We start from the raw sequence: 26,749 nt of genomic DNA, 5'->3' as shown, positions 1-26,749 counted from the left end.
AGGAGATTGTGAGCAACAGTAAAGGCACATAGTCGAAAAGCAAATAGAGCTTCTTTCGTGGTAGAGACCGCTTGGAACCAGGATGGGCCAGGCATTCATGTGGGCAGGTAAGTAATGCAGTTTAAGGTTGGGTTTTGAAACTGTTGTGGGTTTTCAACAAAAAGGCTTGTTTTGGCAAATCACATGAGACCACAGCTATTTTGTGCTGATGATGTTGCTAATTATGAACAATGCGGGAGGGAGGGGAGAGGATTTATGTTTTCAAAGTACATAGTAATGGAAGTTTGAAATTCCATGGGCCCTGAAAAAGACCCCGTACAGCTAAGCTAAGCAGGTTTGAAGAATCCCTTGCTTTGTATAATAATGGGGTGGATCCATCCAGCTTTTTCACTCATTCTTGCCCAATTCTCTTTCTTTCTGCAGCCCATGTCCCACATGGCTGTTATCCATACAGGTCCCATTATCCCCAGCACAGCCTTTTGGATGGTCAAAGGAGACTCCCTGCTCCAGCAGTGGAAAACCCAATGTCCATTGCTTTCATTTGAATTGTTCTTACTAAACCTGTTAAAAAGGGCACTGCCCTGAAAAATCTAGGGGTCTAAAGGGAAAAATGATAGTTCCATGGGGTTCTTGTCAGTACTGCATCCTTCCGAGGTTGGTAAAATGAGTACCCAGCTTGCTTGGGGTAAAGGGAAGATGACTGGGGAAGGCACTGGCAAACCACCCCGCAAACAGTCTGCCTAGTAAACGTCGGGATGTGACGTCACCCCACGGGTCAGGAATGACCCGGTGCTTGCACAGGGGACCTTTACCTTTACCTTTTTAATAACAACATAATTTCACCTCTTGATTGGTTTTAATGTTTTTGGCATTAGGTTTGGCTTCACTGATATTTCTTCAAAGTGGTGAGTTACAATTTAATTCCTTTTTAAAAAAATCATTATTTTTTAATATCTTCTTAGTTCTAATATGTCTATTGTGTTTTTATCCTCCAAGTAAGTCAGGGCAGCACCCACGCCACTTTTCTCCCCCATAATCTTCTCACAACAAATCCCTGTGAGGTAGGTTAGGCTGAAAGAGAGTGACTGGCCCTAGGTCACCCAGTGAGGATTTCAACCCACCTCTCCCCAGTTGTAGTCCAACTGCACCATACCACAAAACTCCCATACCACAAAAGCTCTCGTATTTACTTTTCCTCATTTCAGCTATGCCAGGGAGAAATGTAAGGAACATTTTCCATGGCAGCCTTTGGTACATGGAACAGGAGTCAACTTCCAAAAGTGACTCACTACTCTTCCTCAGAGAGTTTAGAATCAAAGATATATAACTTGTGGAAAGAACAGAGTCACATTATATTTTTTCCATACATTTAGCATTAGCCACCTTGAGCTAATGGAAGACATCCACCCCGCCCAACAGCTGATGGGCGGGCGGGCCTGGGGCTGGAATTACAGTGCTGCACGCACGCCGCCACGGGGCGAGGAGGAGATGGAGGCTTCCGCCTCCCAGCCAATTGGGGAATTTCCGGGAGGGAGATTGAGGGCGGGGGTGGGGGAGGGACCTCTCGGGCTGAGAGGATAAGAGGCCAGAGAGAAAAACCACCACAGCCTCCCCCATCCGAGGTGGAGGGGCGGGGCAGAGCTCAGCCGAAGGACGGTGGGACGGGGGGCGGGGGGATGGGGGGACGGGGAGCCGCATTCAAGGGGCCAAAAAGCCGCATGCGGCTCGGGAGCCGCGGTTTGCCAACCACTGGCCTAACCCAAGAATGCTACTTTCAGTATCTGCACAGGGCCAGGAATAGGGTTCCCAACTGCCAGGTAGTAAAAAATTCTTATTGGTGCTTACACATATGACATCAACAATACAAGAGTGAAAGATACATATAAGAACAATCAAAGTTATATACAGTATGTACAATCTAAGTAAGGTGCAGTCTCAGTGCACCAATTGCCATGTTCTTTCAAGTAAATGTATTTTCTTCAAAAAGTCCAATAGTAGGTACTATCCCAAAAGCACACTTTTTGGGAAAAGGTGGGGGACGGCCGTTTCAAATCTTTTCTTCAGCCCCGAGGCTTCCTCGGGGAACTGAGAACAGAGTGGAAGATTTTACTATTGGGTACGATTTGGATATGTTTACTGTTTGGGGCTGAAGAAAAGATTTGAAACGGCCGTCTCCCACCTTTTCCCAAAAAGTGTGCTTTTGGGATAGTACCTACTATTGGACTTTTTGAAGAAAATACAACATTTACTTGAAAGAACATGGCAATTGGTGCACTGAGACTGCACCTTACTTAGATTGTACATACTGTATATAACTTTGATTGTTCTTATATGTATCTTTCACTCTTGTATTGTTGATGTCATATGTGTAAGCACCAATAAGAATTTTTTGCTACTTTTGTACTGGAGACTCCGTTGCAGATTTTCTAACCATTGGTATTGGCACGGAGGTGCCTATTTTGTATTGTAACTGCCAGGTAGTAGCAGGAGATCTCCTGGTAATTCAACGGACCTCCATCCGATACAGATCAGATCACCTGGAGAAAAATTTGGCAATTTGGCAATTGAACTCTATGGCATTGAAGTCCCTCCCCTCCACAAACCCCACACTTTTCAGGCTCCGCCCCAAAAATCTCCCGCCGGTTGCATAGAGGGACCTGGCAACCCTAGCCAGGAAGCACTTTTTCTGTTACAGGGTACGTGTAGAATGGCCACAAGGAAATGCAGGAACAGGGAATTTGGAAATCTTTTATTCCCCGAAACTGTTCAAGGACTTCAACAGGCCATATTTCCCTTCCCGCTTTAACTGGCTCTCAACAGCTCTTGACATTCCATATTTCTTGGCATTTAGGCAGCAGTATTATGTCAGGATGTTTTTTCTTTCGGTTAACTTACAAAGTCATGCTTTTCAACATGCCTGGGAAGTTCCCCAATTAAGTAGAAACCTCTGCCTTGTTTGTAGGTCCGCTGGTGTATTTTATTTATTACAAATATTTGTTCTCAAAACAGGTCACCACAGGATAAACAACTAATGGCACTAAAACAGTCCTATAACTGGAAATAACTTGTTGCTCTGGTGTACAGCTTTCATCACCCACAAGATCCAGCCACATGAAAGAGCTAGAAGCTCTGGGCTCATCATCTCCCATCTCAGTCTTCCGTCCCTCTTTCATCTTCTCCTCAGCTTCTCCTTCCTCAGCTAAGCTCTGCTCCCAAGACACAGTTTGCAAGGCACTTCAGTCAACTGCTGTGTCCTAGAAAAAAAGACTTCAACTGTCTCTCCTCCTTTACCAAACAGCCTTTTGCTCCAGTCTTTTCCCTTTATTTTCCCCTGATTAGTCAGTGAGGACTCCAACCCTCTCTTTTCCTCTCCTAGGGTCCATGATTGGGAGGGATTGCTGTTTTGGAGCTGCAGCCAAAAGAAGGCCAAGTTCCTTTTAATATCTAGGGTCCCCCCCAGAGGTCATTTTCTTTGCAATTGTCTACAACAGGCAGGAATTCAACAGGTGCAGTGCTCTGCTCATGGTAACTGTTCATGCCAGAAATTTACTGCTGAATGTCTACATTATGCATCTGTTAAAAGGGCAGAAGCACTGCCAGCAAAACAGGCAACGATATTAATGGTGCTGGTTCTGCAAATTCCAGTGGCCTAGGCCCAACGTTTTCAGCTAACTCCTTCTTTGATATTCTCCCTTAATTATCTCAACAGTTTCTACCTATAAACTGGTTTGTTACTACACCAACTGGTCCCAATACCGACCACAGGGTGGGCGTTTTGTTCCTGAAGCCATTGACGCCAATCTCTGCACCCACATCATTTATGCTTTTGCCAACGTAAGTAACGACCAGGTAAATCATGCCGAATGGAATGATGACTCTACTTATGAGACCCTCAATCATCTCAAAACCATGTAAGTATGCTAGCAAGGCTCGTGAGACATTCCAAACATCACAACAAGGGATTTGCATTCCTGGAACCCATACAGAATTGGGCTTCCTCTTGTAGGAAGCAGAATCAGACTGCACCTTTTGATTAGGGTTGTCAACCTCTCGGTGGGGCCTGGAAATCTCCCTGAATTTCAACTGATGTCCAGACTACAGATCAGTTCCCCTGGGAAAAATGCCAGCTTTGGAGGGTGTATTCAATAACCTTATACCCTGCTGAGGTTCCTCTTACCCCAAACCCCTCCCTCCCCAGGCTCCCCACCCCCCAAATCTCCAGGAATTTCTCAGCCCTGAGTTTGCAGTCCTACTCTTGCTAGGCATCAATGCTACATTAGGTTCTGCAGGTTCCACAGTGTAAGCTGCTGCAGTTTCCTTTATGCAATGCAGAATCAGTAATGTCAGTGACTAGAGTGCTGTGGATTGGAAGTAGCAGTTTCTCTTAGGAAACTAACACTAATTGATAGGTATGAGGCTCAAACCACACATTACAAAGAGTTCTGTGAGTCTTTCCTCCAGATCCTTTTAAACAAAGTAGCCTGAAACCATTATATCTGAGCAGAAAGGCATATGCACAAACCCTGCTTAACCCTTTCCCCTCCAGTTATTTTTCAATTTAAAATCACCCTCCTCAAGATGCTTTTTCAATTCCCAGTGGAGCAGGACAGGGGCAAGAAACAATCTTCATACCTTTCTCTCTGCAGGTGAAAAATCAGCTTAAAAAGAGTAAAGTTGAGATGGAAAAAGATCAGAGAGAAAAGAAGCAATTCCTAACAGCCTGCCTTTTTACAGTCCTACACTTAAAAAAAAAAAAAAAGCAGAAGAAACAATCACTGAATTTTGCTTAAAATGTAGTTTGATCCTTTGAGACAGGTCAAATTTGTCACACTTTACACACATCCTCCCAGCTTTGAACAAAAGCAAAGGCGTAAGACATGATAAGCAGTTGCTATTTTTTTTAATTATTACAAAAGTAAGACTAGTCTAATTAGGCAGATGATGTGGAGGGAAAAATACAGAACTGGTTGGGTGTGGCGTATATAAAATAATAATAGGCTATTTTGTGCGCTAAACAGAACATAGCAATAAATGTGTTTTGAATATGTCAAACACTACTTTATAGGATTATTCCATAGAGCTCGGAATCCCTTACCCACTCTCACTTCTCTCTTCACCTACTGCAAAATCCAGAGAATGTTAAATGTGCTTAGGTCCCATTGAAATCAATTAAACTTGAAATATTTAATTTTGCACATTTTCCTTTGTCTGTAGCAAGCGAAGTCCACAGCTATTCTGGAGTCATTTCAGAATAAAATTCTTTTAATTCTTATTTTCTTCATACCTTCCTTCTTTAGAAATCCCCACTTGAAGATCCTTCTCTCCGTTGGTGGATTTACAGCAGGCTCCAAACCGTAAGATCTTTTTGATATTACTTCTGTTTTTCCCAAGAAACACAAAATGTGACAAGCCATATAAAAACAGAGCTACAGGTTACCAAAAATGTATGGCCACACAATCTGCAGTTGTAGTTTGGGGGGAAAGAACAACTGCAAATCACTTTCTACTGCTTTGGAAAGAGGAACTTTATCCAGAAGTCTTCTATGTGGAAGATAAAGTTTAAAAACAAGCAGCTGCTGGTAGGAGGCATATTTCTTGCTCAATGTGGCATATTATGATGTTGTGACATTTGAAAAACCCAAACCATTAAAAAACACTGTTTTGGTGGATTTTATGCTTCTCCTCAATTTTTCCATTCATATGTTTACTGGGATAGCAGCCCCTCCCTCTCCACCAGGCAAATAACTGATCAAGGGAACATTCTATTCTTGGAATTAATCACTTTTAAAAGGTGTGGCGGGGGGGGGGGTCATGCACAATTGGACATTCATGTGAGTCCCTGAATCACAGATTATCTGAATGGTGAAGGGGAGGGCCTCATGCTGTTCCTTAGGGTTGCCAACCTCCAGGTACTGCGAGTAACTCACTCTACTGTAAATAGTGTTGGTCAAACAAGACAGTAGTAGGCACAAATAAACGAACAATAAACAAGGATAGCAGTTAATGTAGACAGCAAAGCTATCACTGTATTACAGTGATTTCAACAAAATTAAGCAAACAAAGCTAAGCAACCGAGGTTACAAAGTTAAATAGCAAAAACAATGTGGCAGAAGCTAATAATAAATATTCAAAAGTTCATATAGGGCATAGAGTAGGGTTCTAGTCAATTTCAATTCCTTCAGGCAAACGGAGATATAGGTGGTAACACGGCTCCAGAAGTATTCCAGCGTTTTCACTACAAAAAGTAGCTTCATCAGCCACAAGGGCTTAATTGTACAATACGTATTTCCACGTATGAACTCTTCTGATAGCGGCCCGGTTTGGGAGCTCCAAACTTACTATACGAATTGTACAATTAAGCCCTTGTGGCTGATGAAGCTACTTTTTGTAGTGAAAACGCTGGAATACTTCCGGAGCCACGTTACCACCTATATCTCCGTTGCCTGAAGGAATTGAAATTGACTAGAACCCTACTCTATGCCCTATATGAACTTTTGTATATTTATTATTAGCTTCTGCCACATTGTTTTTGCTATTTCGCTTTGTAACCTCGGTTGCTTAGCTTTGTTTGCTTAATTTTGTTGCAATCATTGTAATACAGTGATAGCTTTGCTGTCTACATTAAATGCTATCCTTGTTTATTGTTCGTTTATTTGTGCCTACTACTGTCTTGTTTGACCAACCTCCAGGTACTAGCTGGAGATCTCCTGCTATTACAACTGATCTCCAGCCAATAGAGATCTGTTCTCCTGGAGAAAAGGGCGGCTTTGGCAATTGGACTCTATGGCATTGAAGTCCCTCCCCAAACCCTGCCCTCCTAAGGCTCCGCCCCAAAAACCTTTCGCTGGTGGCGAAGAGAGACCTGGCTACTCTACTGATCCTCCATCATGTTATCTTAGTTCTGTTGAATGACTAGGGCTGCCAACCTCCAGGTGGTGGCTAGAGATCTCCCACTATTACAACTGATCTCCAGGAGACCAAGGGCGAAAACGCATGGTCGCTTTATCCTCCTTTAATCCCTGTTTTAGCCAGGATCGAACGCACATTAGGCGAAACGCATGCGCTCGATCCTGGCTGAATCCTGCCTGAAACGGATTAAAGGAGGATAAAGCGACCGTGCGTTTTCGCCCTGAGATTGGCTCCCCTGGAGAAAATGGCCACTTTGGAATGTAGAGTCTGTGTAGGATTGCCAGGTCCCTCTTTGCCACTGGCGGGAGGTTTTGGGGCCAGAGCCTGAGGAGGGCGGGGTTTGGGGAGGGGAGGGACTTCAATGCCATAGAGTCCAATTACCAAAGCGGCCATTTTCTCCAGGTGAACTGATCTCTATCGGCTGGAGATCAGTTGTAATAGCAGATCTCCAGCTAGTACTTGGAGGTTGGCAACCCTAAGTCTGTGACATTATAACCCATTGATGTCCCTCCCATCCCCAAACCTCACCCTCTTCAGGTTCCATCCCAAAAACCTCCCAGCGGTGGTGAAGAGGGACCTGGCAACCCTAGACCCGGGCCTTGCAGGACCTGGCTCAGTTCCACAGTACCTATAGTTTTACGGCAGCTGGCCTCCCTTTCCTTCCTCTTCCTTTTTTCCTCCCTTATTTTCCTTTCTCCTCCCTATCCCTGCTGGACCCTAGTGTATCAGATTGACAGATTCTATGCCTCTCTTGTTGTTTAATAGGTCTTCCGCTATTATTCCCTAGGACAAATTTCACCCTATTAAAGAATGATTCTCCTATTTTTAACTTGGGATAATAAGGGAATCATTGTTGCCGTGCCATTTTAGTTAATTTAAAATTTGAAAGGTTTTCATAGTTACCGTATGTAAGAGTAGAGGCCCTGAGCCTGGTTTGTGTTGAGAAAGGGGGGGGGGTAGAAATTTAATAAAATTAATTTTGTGGAATTTTCACAACTAAGGACTTCCCATCCTTAATTTCCTCCTTTTATATGATCTTATAATATATAAACTTCTTGCTTAAGAATTGCAGACATTTTCTTAACAGTGGTGTGTTTGAACCACACATGTGCGCGCATACACACACACACACAGTGTATATAGGGCCATGCTTATCGTCTGATAAAGGAATGTCTCGGCTCCTATATTAATGTCTAGTTTTCCAGTGTAAAACCCAAGTATACAAAAGACATCATATAATCAGCTTACTATCTCAAAAGCGTTTCATTTTAAAATAAGATTAGCTCAAACAACAAAAAGAAGTAATAACTTGCGGGCGGGGGGGATTAAGTGTGCAGTGTTGGGTTCTGTTATAGATTACAATATAGCCTTGTCCTTTGAATATTGCTTGGGTGGTAGGAATATTTTCCATATTCCATGGAACAATTTATCTATCTGGCTAAAATGCATCAATTTCTATGAACAATAAAAATGTAATTAAAAAAACCTTCCATTCTGCATCTCTTATCTGTTAACAGCTTTAGCAAGATGGCTGCATCTCCTGTCAGACGCTCAAACTTTGTTAATTCGGTGGTGCGTTACCTTCAGGAAAACCATTTTGATGGCTTTGATCTTGACTGGGTCTCTCCAGAAGAAAGAGATAAAAATCGTTTGGTTTACCTGGTTAAGGTACATTAAAATGGCAATGCTCTTTATGTAACATTGTGGATACATTTGTGGTAAAAAGGATTTCTACTTTGTGGGCCTTCAGGACGAGATTTTTTCCTTCCTTTGGGGTAGTGTTGCCAGGTCCTTCACCACGGGTGGGAGGTTTTGGGGGCAGAGCCTGAGGAGGGTTGAATTTGGGGAGGGGACTTCAATGCCATAGAGTCCAATTGCCAAAGTGGCCATTTTCTCCAGGTGAACTGATCTGTATCGGCTGGAGATCAGTTGTAATAGCGGGAGATCTCCAGCTAGTACCTGGAGGTTGGCAACCCTACTTTGGGGCATGCTGGGGGATGCAAGATCAGGAGTTAGGAAGTGTACAACTGCATAAGCCAAGCCACTGGGGAAGAAGTTGAATGTTGCCAATATATGTGTGTGTGTTAAGTGCCGTCAAGTTGCTTCCGACTCATGGCAACCCTATGAATGAAAGTCCTCCAAAATGCCCTATCTTTGACAGCCTTACTCAGATCTTGCAAATTGAAGGCTGTGGCTTCCTTTATTGAGTCAATCCATCTCTTGTTGGGTCTTCCTCTTTTCCAATATATACGAAGGTACAAATTGTAACAGCTATTCTATACTGGCTGAGAACCTGAAAACTGACTCACCCAGAAATTCCTTGAGGCAAAATAATGTCTCTTTTTTTTTTCAGGATCTGTCTATACAGTTCAAAAGAGAGGCTGTGAAAAAAAAGAATGAAAAACTCATACTGAGTGTGGCGGTACAAGCTGGAAAGGAAAAGCTTAATAAAGGCTATGATGTAAGGGCAATCTCAGAGTAAGTATAGTCAGCAACACTCAGGTAATAAATTCAAGAATGGATTTATACAATGAACAGTATATTGACAGGGGAAATCTTCATTTTCTAGTACTGCACATTCATATATACTGATGCAAAACTTGGCGGATCAAGGCCTGAATATTGATCAGACATCAGCAACAGATTCTTCAGCAGGGGCTACTATAGCATCAACAAGTAATCCTTTCCCATAAGGATTGTCTGTATTATGATCTAACATATAAAAACAGAGATGAAACTAGTTTCCCTCTCCAAATTCTCCTTTGTAAAGTTTGATGCTGAATATTTTCTACGTATTCTCTGGCTAAACAAACATTCTTAATCACCAAAGATTTTACTGCTGCAGTCAGGATTTGACAATAACTTATGCATGATTTGCAACAACATTTAGCAATTTATTTCATTCAGCCAAGTAAAATAGTCCCATTTCACATTTTGATGTCACATTTCTATACTGACATGTCAAATTCTGAGCTGATGTACTGACTTTAGAATTCCAGTTTGAAAATTTCACTTCAATAATGGTTCAGAAGTCTTCACAGAAGAAAAGATATATCAAGGATATAGGGTTCATTTGCACAGTCTTTTTAAAATCCTCAACATATAATAGTTCTCTTGTTATAATTAGCAATGGAAGCAAATTTCAGAAGCGGGTGGTGGAGTAAATCTCATTATAGGTCAGGCCCAAACTATTCTGAGTTCAGGCTTAGTTTATGACGTGATTCATCATCATTGACAGCCTTTCCATAAATGTTGTTTGGAACTGGCATGTCTGAACATGTTCAGAAACATGCAGGCTATTTAAGAAAAGATCTACTGGGCCTCCACTCTTCCCCACATACAATGCCTGCTGTTATCTCCCTGAATTCACAAAGGTTTGTTTTTTTTCTTCAAAAGGGCAGGAGCTGTCAAGGAAGCTTGGGGGCAATCCCCCCCTTTGTTCCCCACCACCACCTTCTCAGAAAGAGCTTGAAAAATCCCAAGGCTTTCCCAAAAATTCTCTTTAAAAAACTTGGAAAAATCAAATACATTGCAAGATGAATCAGGTGACCTCCTTCAACACTATATTATGACTAGTTCAACCTACAAATGAACAGAATCCCATCCCACTGCTACCAAAAAACAGTCCCACAGATCCAAATTTTTCTTGAAATCTACTGTGGGTCACTGAAAGATACTTTTACCTTACAGACTCTGCGTATAAATGTAACCAAAGTACCTTGTGCCACTACTCACTTCTCGTTCTCTTCCTGTAGATATGCAGATTTCATTAATTTCCTAACCTATGATTTTCATGGTTCCTGGGATGGAGTAACTGGCCACGGAAGCCCTCTTTACAAGGGCAAAGATGACCTTGGATCTTCATCCTATTATAATGTTGTAAGTTGTGAATCCAAGAACTATGACAGATGTTTCTGAGGGCTTTTCCAGATGTCTTAAAAGACTACATGTTTCTCTCTCGAGCTATACTCAAGGAAGCCTGGCAAGGCTCTGATCCAGGAATACAAATGGAAACCTGATTCGCCCGCTACCTGGCCCATTGAACTAGTAATCCATATCTAACAAATTGTGCCTCTCCTGCTTTAAATGTTCAATACAGAGTGATTTCTGAAGCACATCTTCTGTTTCATCTGAAACCTTCATTTGGTGAAGGGAAAAGTTTACCCCTCCTCCTCTCCATCACAAAAATAGTATAACGCAGGGGTCCCCAACCTTTTGAGCAGGCGGGCACATTCGGAATTCTGACATGGCATTGTGGTAGGGTTGCCAACCTCCAGGTACTAGCTGGAGATCTCCCGCTATTACAACTGATCTCCAGCCAATAGAGATCAGTTTCCCTGGATAAAATGGCCACTTTGGCAGTTGGACTCTATGGCACTGAAGTCCCTCCCCTCCCCAAACCCCGCCCTCTTCAGGTTCCACCCCAAAAACCTCCCACCGGTGGTGAAGAGGGACCTGGCAACCCTACATGGTGGGCACAGCAACAAAATGGCTGCCGCAGGAGGTGGAGCCAGCCACAAAATGATTGCCACAGCTTAACTTCAGTAGCATAGTATAGATCCTTGTGCTGTGGTGGCTGCTGCTGCCAAAGCACCATTTTACAAAATCTGCACAGCCAATCAGAAGCCTTGCTGGGCAAAAGCCCTACTTGGCCCCACCCACTTCCTAAAAACATTTGGCGGGTGCCAGAAAAGGTGTTGGTGGGTGCCATAGGCACCACGTCAGGGACCCCTGGTATAATGTATGAACTGGGGTTGCAACTCACAAAGACAGGCACCACGTCGGGGACCCCTGGTATAATGTATGAACTATGGTTGCAACTCACAAAGACAGTCATGCAGAAACCCTGTTCTTCTCCCCAAAACTGGACAATAAATTGTGTGAAGGGACATTCACCCCGACACTAATATTTGCATGGGGTGGGAAGGAATATACCCTTCTTCCATCACATCAAGGCTTCAGGTAGCATATTAATCAGGGCTTACAGACAGGTAGAAGCCTCCTGCACATACCAGAATGTGATCTGCGCACAGAACCTATTACCAGTCTTGTTAGAAGAGGGTACTTGAAGGTTTGTTGCTGCCACCACAATAAATAGTCTGGCTATTCATAGATGACTGCTCTGGAAAATAGGAGTGCACTACTACTGAAGCAGCAATGTCATTTTACATAAGATCTGAAATCTGATGAATGTTGTCAGGATTTTTATAGTACTTGAATTCAAAAAAATGTCTTTATTGTTCATGACAAGCTTACTGAACTTCATTCAACCTTATTTATAGATATCACTTTAAAATTCAGATTTCAAATGGGAAGTGTATATTTACAAGCAAATGCTAAATTTAGGAATGTTAGTAGCATTTGTTGTTTTGTATAGTGCTTTAAGATCTACATTATTTCTTCAGGCCTAGGCTTGTATCACAATTCTGTCATGTTGGCACTTGTCTACATCCCAGCCTGCTGACATTTCTGGCCTTACATCTTTCCTTAACAGAGCCCATACAGGCATTCAAAGGCATGGCTGAAACTGACATCTAGTTTGGTGGCAAGACTGCCTGCTCCTCAGTTGTTTCCTCAGTGCAAAGAGCAGAAGCAGGGATAAATGTTCTCTTGGTTTGGAGAGGGTGGAGCCAAAAGAGGAAGGACCTGGTCACACCTCGGGCAACTTTGGGTTGTTTGGACCTCTTGTGAGGATGGGGATTCCTGCTAGAGGCCACATCCACTGTCCAGTAGGGTTGCCAGGTCCCTCTTCACTACCTGTGGGAGGTTTTGGGGGCAGAGCCTGAGAAAGGTGGGGTTTGGGGAGGGGATGGACTTCAATGCCATAGAGTCCAATTACCAAAGCGGCCATTTTCTCCAGGTGAACTGATCTCCGTTGGATGGAGATCAGTTGTAATAGCAGGAGATCTCCAGCTAGTACCTGGAGGTTGGCAACCCTACTGACCAGGCCTATGAAGGCAGCTGGGGAGGAAGTCAGGCCAAGGAGTAAGAGGTAGGACACCTCGTGGCAGCAGCAGAAGTGCCCATGGAGAGGAGGAACAGGGTGAAGGAAAGCCCCTACCTCCAGGGTGTGACTGGTGGGTGGCCAGGGAGAGACCACCACCACAAGATAAGGCAGCATCACACAGTACTAAAGAATTGAGATTAACAATTGCTTTACAAATCTCATTGAAGGAAGAACCACTTTAGGTATGGTGTACCCAAATGCCCAGTAATTCATCACACTAGACTGAGGATGGATTCTCATTATCATTGTGGCACTGTAATGAGTACTCCAACACATGCACGGAATGGAGTTCATATCATCCTGACACTGAATTCTGAAGACTGATACTGTTCCAGTGAGTTGCTCTCTTGAAATAGGCCAATAGATTAACAAGATTTATCACCATGCCCCAAAATGGCAATAGGTGATAGCTTCAGATCAAGCTGAAGCCTGCATCAGATCAAGCATGTTAATCATCCCTAAATCATCTCTAAATCAATCATAAAGACTCAGTCTTTCTCCATGTCCCACAGCTGAGGGGCTGTATGCAATGGTGACAGTTGGTTCCCACCCAATGCACAGTGGCTATTCTCCTTTTTCTCCAGGACTATTCTGTGAAATATTTGAAGACAAAAGGTGCCCCTGCTGAGAAGATTATGATGGGCATCCCGACCTTTGGGAGGACTTTCACACTTGCTTCCCAACAGACTGGGGTTGGAGCCGCGATCTCTGGTGCTGGAACACCTGGTCCTTTCACACAGGAAGCAGGAATACTCTCCTATTATGAGGTACAAATGGTTACATTTGCATTCCTTTTTAATCTTTCCCAAACTACCTCCCCTCCTCATAAATCTCACAGAGATGGAGTCATACCAAAATAAGGATTGAAAGAACCAAATAAGAGGGCTCCTTACATAAATAAATGAGAACATAGAAGCTGGCAGTTTAAAGTTCTTTGTTTCCACTATACAGGTTGAGTATCCCTTATCCCAACTACCTGGGACCAGAAGTGGTCTGTATTTCAGATCTTTCCATATTTTGGAATATTTTGGAATTTTTGCAAATACTTAATGAAATATCTTGGTGATGGGGCCCGTCTAAACATGAAATTTATTTATGTTTTATATATACTTTATACAGATAGCCTGGATGTAATTTTAAACAATATTTTAAATAATTTTGTGTACATTTTGTGTAATTTTGAGAGCCAGCGTGGTGTAGTGGTTAAGAGCGGTGGTTTGAAATGGTAGGCTCTGATCTGGAAAACCAGGTTCGATTCCCCACTCCTCCACGTGAGCAGCGGAGGCTAATCTGGTGAACCAGGTTGGTTTCCCCACTCCTCCACATGAAGCCAACTGGGTGTCCTTGGGCTAGTCACAGCTGTCTTAGAGCTCTCTCAGCCCCACCTACCTCACAGGTTGTCTGTTGTGGGGAGGGGAAGGGAAAAGGTGATTGTAAGCCAGTTTGATTCTTCCTTAAGTGGTAGAGAAAGTCGGCATATAAAAACCAACTCTTCTTCTTCTACTATATTGAACCATCAATGGCGCTGCTGAGGGCCTGTGAGTAATGCCTTCATTAACGTCCAGTTTTCAGATCAGTCTGGATATCGGATGTTTAGATAAGGGATACGCAACCTGTATCTTATTGAATGTCACATGATCTATATCTTGCATACAACCCTTTAAGTTTAATCTACTCCTCTCCTTATAAGCACACAAACACAGATCATGTGCACTCAGTCCTGAAGAAATGTCAACTTAAGAAGATGTTTTAACAAAGGCTTTAAATTTAGTTAGCAACAAGTGGGAACCTGCAAGAAACTTGTGGGAGCAGCCATCCCATTCCCCCACCCATTGATTGTTCCATTCTCCCACCACTTTTCTCGGTGTCTCTCTCTTTCACTCCTCCTCCCCACTCTCTTATTTTCTTATTATTGTCAGGCTGTTATCTCAGTTTCTATGTTGCCTCTGTTCCTTTGCTGAACCGTCCAGACCTCAAGGACAGCTCCACATACCAAAGCCTGGGAAAGTGTGCTCTGTTTAGGCTTTGGTGATGCTTTGTAATCTCCCGCTGTTTTCAAGCCTTATATTGCCAACTAGCTAGCAAGACACTCATAGCTGTCATTTTATCTTCTGTGCACTGTATTGCCTATTTGACCAGTAAAAGCCATCTGCTTGGATTCTAAATGTCTCTGTGGTGATTTCTGGTTCTTTGGGTCAAGAGCTCACATTATGACAGCTATCTCCTTCATCACCCTTTTCATCAGTCAGGCTGGAGCCCAGGAGGGTTCGCCTGCCACTCGGAAGGGAGCTAAGACAAAGCTCTCCGAGTGAGTTTACCGTGCCTGGAGCCCCGTGTGGCTCGCCTGCCGCTCGGATGGGAGCTACTACAGAGCTCTCCGAGTGAGCCCGTTCCCGGTGGATCTGTTCCCCGGAGCAGGAGCTCTGGAAGGGTCTCCTCCTTGATACCTTCCTTTGGGGAAGCCCTAGACTACGTTCATCGGGCAGAAGTGGAACGTAGCCGCCTGACTGGACTTGTAAGGGCGTAGCGTGGAGGCCAGCGCCCGCCACGACCTCCTAGTGTCAGATTGTCTAGTGGAGGATGCTCAACTGGCCCGGTTCTGCGGAGCCGGGTTAAAAGTACTGGCAAAACGGATGGTTGCGCTCCTCCACGGAGTGACCTAGACCACCGCTTCAATGGCCGGGATTGCTAAGCTGTCAACCCCCGTCTTTGGCGTCAACGCAGCGACCTTAGCGGTTCAGGTCCTGCCGCAACTGGATCTTCCGGATCAAGCCGGCTCTATGTCGGCATGGGAGCAGGAAGTTCTGCCACTAGTGACCACGACCCTGACCACCAAACTTGAAACGGATCAAGTTTTAGCGGATCGTAAGGGAACCAAAGAGGACTTGCACTATGAGGAAACTCTCGGGACTGCAAACTTCCGAATCAGCCAGCCCCGTCGCTTAGGTGATGCGGGCAAGGATATGTTTTTGCTCCGACAGCACAATCGGGAACACATAGACCGGGTGGCCCACTTGCAGGGTCAAATGCACGTTTTGCTTCACGACAACGACTGCTTGCAGCAGATACAAGCCGACCCGGATGGCTCGGCCCCAGCTCCACAACCAGGGTCTCCGGATCAGGCTCAACCGCAGCAACCTGCGGCACCTCTGGGCGGAACGCCCATGTTGCCAGTAACTCTAGCAGTGCCTGTGGCGCCAGGGGACCCCAGAGCTCCCGTCCTGCCACCCCCAGGAAGTCCAGGGGTCCCGTTGCTTGGATCTACACCAGCACCCGTACTACCTCCAGTTCCATGGAGACCACCCAAACTGAAGATCTCTTTTGCCGACTCGGCAGAGATACTACCTTGTCAGCGACCCAAGGTGAGGGGAGACCAAAAGCCTCCCCCCGAAGTCTCCGTTCCCTGCCCGCAGAGATCAGCACGGCCCCCTCGAGATCGCGAATCCCGATTCCAAAGGGGAGCTTGCCTCGTTTGCGGCGCGATGAACCACTTTGTTTCAGCATGTCCTCAACGCCTGGAACTCCCTCGACCGAATGCATTGCCCCGAGCTCGGGGACGACCTCAACGCAGAGGCACCGCGGCCACCCGCAGTACAGCACCGGGACGGCCCACACCCTCTGCACTTCCTACTTCTGCAGACCCCTCCGGGTCCTGGATTACAAGTGCCCCATTGGGGGACAATTCTCCGTCTTCGGACAGGGATCTTTCCTGGGATACCCCAGCGTTAACCCTGGACTCGCTTCCTGACCTTTCACAAAACCGGGGAAGGTCTCAACGCGGAGGCGCCGCGGCCGTCCGCAGTATAACGCCAGGTCGGGGACGACCTCAACGCAGAGGCACTGCGGCCACCCGCAGTACAGCACCGGGTTGGCCCACACCCTCTGCACTTTCTACTTCCGCAGACCCCTCCGGGTCCTGGATTACAAGTGCCCCAGTGGGGGACAATTCTTCGTCTTCGGACAGGGATCTTTCCTGGGATACCCCAGCGTTAACCCTGGACTCGCTTCCTGACCTTTCACAAAACCGGGGAAGGTCTCAACGCGGAGGCGCTGCGACCGCCCGCAGTACAACGCCAGGTCGGTTCACACCCTCTGCACTTCTGTTCAGAGACTCTCCCGATCTTCCTGTTTCTACAGACCCCTCCGGGTCTCGGATTATAAGTGCCCCAGTGGGGGACAATTCTCCATCTTCGGACAGGGATCATCTCCAGGATACCCCAGTGCTAAACCTGGACTCGCCTCTTGACCTGTCTAGTAACCGGTCACAGTCTGCGGTGAATGGAACGTCCCCGCAGACCCCCGCAGTTTCTCCTGTAAAACCTACGAAACCGACGAAGGTGAAAGAAGTAGAAAGTACGGTGTATGTGGACGCAGTGTTACAACACTATAAAAAGGGTCCCCAACTGCCTGTCAAAGCACTTATTGACTCCGGTTGCGCTCGCACTCTCATCAATGAAGCCACATTTGCAGCACTCAAAGTCAAGTCCGAGGCTTTACCAGCCCCCGTCCATTTTGCCCAAATGGATGGGAGCCATTTCAAAGGGGGCCCAGTTGATCATCGCACTATAGGGGTGGCGATGGGAATTGGCTCCCACTGGGAGCAAATAGACTTTACCATAGCCCCTATCCGATTTGAAGTGGTCCTGGGAATTAACTGGATTAAAGGTCATAGTCCCAGTATAGACTGGGACACGAACACGATCTCCTTTGCCAACCCCAAATGCGACCAGCACCGACAGCAAGTTGCGGTGCTGTCTCCACCCGCTTCGGCATTAATCTCCGAAGTCCCATCACCGCCATCCCTCCCTGATGTATACCAGGACTTTGCTGATGTCTTCAACATTAAAGAATGTGATGCCTTACCCCCCCACCGGGCCACTGACTGTGCAATTGAAGTGGTAAAGGACTGCACACTAACCAAGAGTAAAATTTACCCTATGAGCGCTTCCGAGCACACTGTACTACGAGACTTTTTGGACAAAAACCTTGCCAGAGGGTTCATTCGCCCATCGAATGCCCCAAACTCAGCCCCTGCATTTTTCGTCCGAAAAAAGGAGGGCGACCTTCGCCTATTCATTGACTTCAGAAAACTCAATGCAGTTACTCAAGCCAACGCCTATCCTATACCACTAATATCAGATATTTTGGGGCAGTTGCAGGAGGGTCGTATATTCTCCAAGTTGGACTTAGTAGAAGCCTACTACCGGGTCCGCATCCGCGAAGGAGACGAGCCCCTCACTGCCTTCTCTAGCTGTTTTGGAATGTTTGAATTCCTCGTGATGCCTTTCGGGTTGAAAGGGGCCCCGGGGGTCTTCATGCAACTCATCAACGAAATCCTCCACGATTTGCTGTATCGCGGGGTGGTGGTTTATTTGGATGACATTCTTATTTATTCAAAAACCATGGATGAGCATGTAGTTCTGGTCCGAGAAGTTCTGCAGCGCCTGCGCAATCACCAACTCTTTGCAAAGTTGGCTAAATGCGAATTTCATCAGAGCAAAATAACGTTCTTAGGATACATAATCTCCCACCATGGCCTTAGCATGGACCCTACCAAGGTCCAATCCGTTCTCGATTGGACCCCTCCTACCAACCGCAAACAAGTGCAACAGTTTCTAGGTTTTGCTAATTTCTATCGCGGGTTCATCCCTAACTTCGCCCAAGTGGCGCTACCCATTACCGACCTGCTGAAAACCAAGGGTAAAGAAAACTCGGCTACTTTACCCTCCGCTAAAATACTGTGGACTGATAAATGCCAAACCGCTTTTGTAGCCCTCAAACGCCTCTTCACTTCGGAACCCGTGCTACGGCACCCAGACCCGAATCGAATGTTCATTGTGCAAGTCGATGCCTCCGACGTGGCTATGGGAGGGGCTCTTCTTCAAAAAGGACCGGATGGTCTCCTTCACCCTTGCGCTTACTTCTCGAAGAAGTTTGCGCACTCCCAATTGAACTGGCCCATTTGGGAGAAAGAGGCATCGGCCGTTCACCATGCACTTACTCTATGGCGACAATTCCTGGAGGGGTCTAAAGTCCCCTTTGAAGTTTGGACCGATCACAAAAATCTAGCTGCCCTCACGGGGTCCCATAAATTGTCCGCAAAACAGCAGCGTTGGGCAGAATTCTTTGCTCAGTTTCGTTTCGTCCTGAAGCATGTCCCTGGGAAACAAAACTTCTCGCAGATGCTCTCTCCCGGTTACCTCAATACCCGGCGAAACTCGATCGGCCAACAAACTCTTTATTTACACCCGCACAAAGAGAAGCCCTGCCTGTACTAGCTGTACAAACTCGATCCCAGACGCTGCCGCAACGGAAGCACGCAATAACCGGAGCGCAAGCTCCTCCAGCCCTACCGGCTGCCCAGCCGCCTCCGCAACCGAAACTCATGATGGCCGGCGCTCCCGCTCCTCCAGCTCTACCGGCCGCCCTGCCGCCTGCAGTCTGCACACCACCGCAAGTAAGCGCTTCCCCCTCGTCAACCCCCATGACTGCTCCTGATGCCACTATGACCAAGGGGGGGGGGGCCCCCATCTCCGAATCCTTCTTAAAGTCCCTTCGGGAACAATGCCTTATGGAACGCTCAGATCAAACCCTGCCTCCTGGTGTAATCGAACAAGGAGGCTCTTGGTACAAAGACTCAAAATTGTATGTGCCCAAAGCGCTCTGAAAAGACGTTTTACACTTGGCTCATGGAGTAAAGACAGCTGGACACTTTGGGTTCCTGAAAACCCTTCACCTGTTGCGCAGACAATTCTGGTGGGGGGGAATGCGTTCTGACATTGACTCTTTTATTCGCAGCTGTCCTGTTTGCGCCACAGTGAAACGTTCTCAAGGCAAGCCCCCAGGCCTACTGCAACCACTTGAAATACCCAACAGACCCTGGGAAGTGATTGCTATGGATTTTATGACGGATCTCCCTCTCAGCGGGGGAAAAACTGTATTATGGGTTATCACTGACTTATTTTCTAAGCAAATACATTTGGTTCCATGTGCGGGGATCCCCTCCGCTCAGAAGTTGGCCCGCCTCTTCGTGTCACATGTCTTTAGACTACATTCGTTTCCGCGCAAAATAATCTGCGACCGCGGAAGTAGTTTCGTTGCTAAGTTTTGGAAAGCTTTTCTCAAATTGGTGGGGGTGGAACAGGGGTTGTCTAGTGCATACCATCCCCAAACGGATGGTCAAACCGAACGTGTCAATGCTGTACTTGAATGTTATTTGCGCTGTTATGCCAACTACCACCAAGATGACTGGTTAGAACTGTTGCCTTTTGCAGAATATGCTTACAATAATGCTGTACATCAGTCCACAGGCTTCAGCCCGTTTTATGCGGTGTATGGACAGGACTTCGGTCCTATCACCCCGATAGAAGGTTTGGAGGGGGAGGGGGATGCCGACATTGCCTCTTGGGCACACACCCTCCGTACCACATGGCCCTGGCTGGTTAGCAACCTTGACCGAGCCAAACGCAAATACAAGGCGCAGGCCGACAAGCATCGTTCCCCCGGGGGGGACCCGCAAGTGGGTAACCTGGTATACCTTTCCACCAAGAACCTGCGTTCCACCCGTCCGTGCCATAAGCTCAATGCTAAGTACATTGGCCCATTTCCCATCGTTCGCATCATAAATCCTGTCACGGTGGAACTGTCTCTCCCCAAAACCCTGAGGCGTGTGCACCCCGTTTTCCATATCAGCCTTCTAAAGCCCCATGTTGCTTCCCCGCAATGGCACCCGGAGCCGCCTCCTAAACAGCCCATAATGGTGGGGGGGGGAGAACATTTCGAAGTCTCTAAAATCCTGGATTCCCGCATACACCATGGAGTCTTGCAATACTTGGTCCGCTGGAAACACTTCCCCCCTGCCTATGACGAATGGGTTCGCGCACGGGATGTCTCCGCCCCCAAACTCGTCAACGCCTTTCACATTGCCTACCCAGACAGACCAGCCCCCTTGCAGAATGGGAGGGGGCCTTAAGGGGAGCAGGATGTCAGGCTGTTATCTCAGTTTCTATGTTGCCTCTGTTCCTTTGCTGAACCGTCCAGACCTCAAGGACAGCTCCACATACCAAAGCCTGGGAAAGTGTGCTCTGTTTAGGCTTTGGTGATGCTTTGTAATCTCCCGCTGTTTTCAAGCCTTATATTGCCAACTAGCTAGCAAGACACTCATAGCTGTCATTTTATCTTCTGTGCACTGTATTGCCTATTTGACCAGTAAAAGCCATCTGCTTGGATTCTAAATGTCTCTGTGGTGATTTCTGGTTCTTTGGGTCAAGAGCTCACATTTATACACATATAATGTAACATACAAATGGAGACAAAGAAAAATAAAGCCCTCCTCCTTTAAACAGGCAGTTACTGAGACTTAATCAACTGCTTTTACACCCCGCTTGCACATGGGCAAAATTTAGCAACTTTATAAGTTATCTCCTGGGAAGAGTCAGCAAGAAGAAAGGCGGCATAAAATTGTTCAGGTCTTCCTGGTTCAGTTGACAAAACTGGAGCTATAGATGTCAGATGTCATTATCAAATGGGCAGTGCAGCACTCTCTCTGTGTACCTAGCCACCCTGTCACTCTTTCTCTCTCTTTCTGCCTCACCATCACACTCTCTTCCACAGTGGCAGTTCGTCTGCCCCCCACCACCACCTTTGCCACCTCAGCAGCTCTGCCAGCTTCTCCCTTGGCCTTTTCAGTGCCTCCCCCTACCCCAGTTTGGCCACCTTGGCTGCTCTGCCTGCTGCTCACCCAGCCTCTTCGGTAGTTCCCTGCCTGCTCGCCCAGGGGCCCAGCCAATTTACTGCAGCATGGATCCTGGCTTCCCGGTTAGGGTTCCCAAGTGCCTGGTGAGGGTGGGCAATTGCCAGGCAACTCACTGGGCTACCCGCTGCCCCTCAAGTGGCCAGTGGGTGGAAGTAGGCCAGCTGGGGAGGATAGCGATCCGTGTGAGCCATATCAGCACTTCTGAGTAACCCCAGAATTGTTGGTGAAACTCTAGCAATCTTTCCCCGAACTCTATGATTTCCATAGAGTTTTCAGAGGGGGATTGCTAGAGCGTCACACACGGAACTTCCAGGGTAAACCCGGAAGTGAGGGAATTCTGCTTACATGCACGCATGGATCACTGCCCCTCTTCGACAAGGACATGAAGCTCCCACTGGAGGCCAGGTAGGACCTTGTAACCCTACTTCTGGTCTCCACTATGGGTCCCAGCATGGCCCAGCATGGTGTTTGCACAGGGGACTATCTTTACAACCATTCTCATTGAGATGCTCAAGGCAAATTGCAACTAAAATCAATGCAGTAAGAATTGTACAACACACAAAATGAGTAAAACACGAATTACAGTATTACATGTATACTTTTTAATATTCCTGCCAGATCTGTCAATTTAATAATGGTGCCAAGAAGGAAAGAATTGAGGAGCAGGCAGTCCCCTACTCGTACAAAGGGACCCAATGGGTAGGATATGAAGATGTAACAAGTGTTCAGGCCAAGGCAAGTATTGACAAAGAGTTTTTTCCTTAAGTGATATGACTTGTAGAATGCTTGAAAGTGTTGCATGTCAGTAGAACTACTCCTTACATTTTTAAAGGCAAGTCATAAATTGGGTAAAAAAATACCATGGTGCTCAATATTTTATTTGGAGCATTAAATTTGTTCTTCATCAAAGATGTGTAGTAGGATAAGAGTTAAAGGCAAGCAAGCAACATCATCTAAAATTTAGTTAGCAAATGCAATCCATGTTTTAATAAAGATTTGCTTGTTAACCTAAATCCTGTATAACTTTCCATATTGCCATGATACTTGCAAATATGATATGGGCTATTCACCAAAGCTATAAACTGCTGTTTGCAGAGGTATGAATTTCTATCAAGGATTGGAAACAGCCCAGAATTACACAGGCCTGGTTAGAATTCTGTTCTCTTAGCAGATTTCTAGCATCAGAGAATGCAACAAGCCATCCCAGCAGAGCCATTTTTGCTGTGAGCACATGTGCAAAAGTTGTCATGGTATACATACTATATACCAATGATCCCCAACATGGAACCTCTGGGCATGATGGCACCTAACAATTAACTTCCTTATGCCCGTTTGTTTGTCTGACAAAGTATTTCCTCCCCAGATAGGGTTGCCAGGTCCCTCCTCACCACTGGCGAGAGGTTTTTGGGGCAGAGCCTGAGAAGGGCAGGGTTTGGGGAGGGGAGGGACTTCAATGCCATAGAGTCCAATTGCCAAAGCGGCCATTTTCTCCGGGTGAACTGATCTAAACTGGCTGGAGATCAGTTGTAATAGCAGGAGATCTCCAGCTATTGCCTGGAGGTTGGCAACCTTATCCCCAGAGCAAGTAGATGGTCATACTTATCCTTTACCTCTTCAGAGTAAAAGATGGTTAAAAAGAAACCAGAAGGCATTACCTGTCTCTCTACAGGGAGGACCTATTCAGAAACCGCTGCTTTCATCACAGGAACATGCTAGTCTTGCAAACTCCCAATATTTTGTGATTGGCTGTAGCACCATATCATGGCCATTCTGTGATTTCATGTGGTGGCAGTCATTTTGTGGAGATGCCCACTCCCCATCTTTGAAATTCCAAATTTGCCCACAAGGTCAACAAGATTGGGGACCCCTATTGTAAACTTTCCCAAAAAAATTAATAGTTTTATTCCCAGTTTATTCTCGGTTAAATAGTTCATAAAGCACAATGGCTTGTTGGACTTACTCAGGCTAGGCTCAGTATAAGTGTTCAGTAACATGCAATCCACATATAAACGCAATTCAGAATCTAAACGTTCACATAATAAAAGGATGGATCTAATACATTTTAAAAGTTTGCTAAAATATCAGAATAAGAATTAGATCAAAGGCCTCAGAACCCAATCAGTCAAGGACTTGGTCATGGTGTTTTCATGCCCATGAGATAAATTTTGCCACTGTTTCCATAGTCCTCTTGTTAGAATCCCCCAAAAGATGTAACAGATGGCAATCAACAGAGGGGTGGGAAGGTAGCCATAAGCAGAGCTAAGATATTTGTTCTTTTCTCAGGATACACCTTATAAGAAAAGAGAACATCTATAATAGATTCAACAACCTGAGCTCCACAGGGACATAACCTAAATCTACCAGTTAGCTCTGCTAAAGGGAAAACATTAAAAGCAGCTCAGGAGAACAGCCTATGAGAAGCAGGAAAATGAGATAGGCTAAATATTTATTGTAAACTAAAGCATTATATAGAGGCAGTTGTATTGTACTTTAATGTAGTATCTGTAATATCAATGATGAGCACTATAAAGTGAGAAGATGGGCATTTTTCCACCATATGAAGAGCTACCCATTAATATAAGGATACATGGAGATGTCTGACCCCATCTTTGGGGTGTATTATTAGGACTGTGCATGCCTATGTTGGTCCTCCTGACACTATAACAGAAGAGTGAATATCTGAGAAAAAAATAGCAGAAATGGTAACGCACTTTGGACGTCTGGTGCTTGGATCCTGCGATGTGCAAGTGGAAACATGAACAGACTTAGTGTAGTTCCACTTGTGCAAGACCTTATGCAATTCTGAGCACTTTCCTCTCTATAAGTTTTAGTGCCCAGGAATTCATTGTACAAGATTTTGTACAACCGGAAATGCAAGTAGGGGTAAAATAAGCTTGATTTAGGGCAAATGGATAATGTGGGCTTTTTCTTGTCTTTCTCCTTGCACAAGAACTCAGAAGACGTTTTGCACTGGATCCAACCACAGTGCAGACTGATAAACATCCGGGCGGTGGGGGGGGGGGTAGTTTCATATTTGTTATGACTGTTTAATTTTGTTCCCCTTTCTCTCTCTCTCCTTCAGGTTCAATATATGAAGGAAAACAATTTGGGGGGTATCGTGATTTGGGCAATTGACTTAGATGATTTTTCAGGTTCTGCCTGTCACCAAGGAAATTATCCCCTCACTGGAGCTGTGAAAGAAGAGCTGAATAAAAGAGCTGAAGCACAGAATGAATATATCAAGATATAATTAAAGGCAATATGATACATCTGCTCTCCTCCTCTGGTTAGCTTAAAAGTACTGTACAAACCACTCCATTTCCTTTTCTCTTAAATTTTTGGTTGCAGTCTTCCTTGCAAGTTTTGCTTACACTGCTTACACTGGTCCATACATATGCAGTATCTGCATGCCAGCATTATGATCTCCAAAATGCGGCCGAAGCATTTCCACACAATCATGCAACACCAGTCTCAAATGTACTGCCCCAGTTCAGTACCAATAGTGTAGTATAATTCTGGCCATTTATGCATGGGAGGTTTTGCCTTGGATTTGCCACTCTCTAAATGCACATTTTCCCCATCAGAATTCTCAAAACTCTGCATGGGGGGATTATTGTTGAGTTTTGAGAATTTTGGATGGGGAAAATGTGCATCTAGAGAGAGGCAATTCCAAGGTAAAACCTCCCATGCATAAATGGCCATTCTGTCCCAAGCCAAGTTATGTGGGATGCTTTGCTGCAGGAAACTAGCAGTGTTGCTTTTCATATCTTTTTCTTCTTAAAATATGTGGATAAGGTGTGCTACTATTCATGGGAGTTTGCACCCATATGCCTCAATGGCAGTAACATCTTCAGTGACACATCACTGAATAGGAGCTACCCTCCATATCTTCTGTTGCTCACTTAAAATAATCTATTATCTTATGCTGCCCCCTCCCCAAGGCTTGGAACTTCCCTTCTTTCCAGGGACATCTGCTTTTTCATTTCCCTCAATGTACAAATCCCTCCTCAAAATTCATTTATCTCCTTCCCTTACTCCATAAAGTAACTAGGCAAAGAGTAGGGGCAATTTAAAGTTTGATCTCAGCTCTATTGTATGCTTGCCTCTTCTCAGTTTCCCCTTCTTGTCTAGCATTAGATAGTAAGCTTTTTTGGAATTTTCCCTTGATTTATCCTTGTCCAGAACCTGAAAGCCCTTCAACCCCACACTTCACCTGTTATACCACAGGATGTGCTCTGCCTTGTGGAAAATATTCAAAAAGCTTTTCACTTTAACAAGTAACACTGGAAAGAAGACCCATTGCTTTCCTTGGTAATCAAATACAAATGAGTTATGAATGTCCAGCTTTGTATTCAGCAGGTCATTAAATGGCCAAAGCAATTTTCACTATAATTTGTCCAATGCCATTATTATTATCTCTAGATAAGCTTCATGTTCTCTCTGTAAATGGGGGTTTCTTTAGCACTGCTCCTGTAACCACAAGGCCTTTGATATTATATCTTATCTTACTTTGCAATAAAATGCTTGATGGGAGATTTCCAAGGACAAAGATATCAAGGAGGTTTGTTTTCTACTGTTTGGTTCCATTAGAGGACCTGGTCAATTCATTTTACTCTCTTCTTTTAAGACCAAAGATCAGATAATTCCACAGGCACCATGCACAAGATTTATCTAGATTTTTCCCCCTCCAGTGCTACACCTTTCTTTTGATACATCTCCCTTGCTAAATCATCTATTTTATTGACCCAGTCCAGCACTCTTTTTGGAAGGTATTGTAATTTCAGTTCACTTTGGGCCTATCTTTGGCCTTAGAGCATTCCCAAAATATACTTCTCAGATTGTGGAAAGGGTGGTTGGCAGAAAAAAATTGAATTTGAACTTGCTGAATTTCCTCTGAGTAGGAAATGTGAATTTGAAAATAATGGGTAAAAATAATTCAAGAGACTCAATTAGTAAGAGGTGCTTTTCATGATGGAAAGTATTTGAAAGTGATTGTACATTCAGAGGCAGGTCAAGACAATGCAGGAAGGATTGCCCATACTCTGCAGCTACATTTGTTTGCCATGAGTGGGATTATC

General features: G+C 45.3%; 1 protein-coding gene across 1 annotated transcript; it reads left to right on the top strand.

Moving 5' to 3' along the window:
- The first annotated feature begins 82 nt into the window (after window positions 1-82).
- On the top strand, window positions 83-24,921 carry CHI3L2 (chitinase 3 like 2). Its single transcript, XM_056844825.1, has 10 exons — window positions 83-107; window positions 876-905; window positions 3,710-3,911; window positions 5,298-5,354; window positions 8,427-8,577; window positions 9,263-9,387; window positions 10,665-10,788; window positions 13,501-13,683; window positions 22,290-22,406; window positions 24,754-24,921. Exons 1-10 carry the CDS (start codon window positions 83-85, stop codon window positions 24,919-24,921), a joined length of 1,182 nt encoding a protein of 393 aa, XP_056700803.1.
- The last annotated feature ends 1,828 nt before the right edge of the window (window positions 24,922-26,749 follow it).

The sequence above is a fragment of the Euleptes europaea genome, chromosome 2, assembly GCF_029931775.1.
Source record: "Euleptes europaea isolate rEulEur1 chromosome 2, rEulEur1.hap1, whole genome shotgun sequence".
NCBI lineage: Eukaryota > Metazoa > Chordata > Lepidosauria > Squamata > Sphaerodactylidae > Euleptes > Euleptes europaea.
Note: the sequence above shows the minus strand (reverse complement) of the source record. Positions and strands in the feature narration are given on the sequence as shown.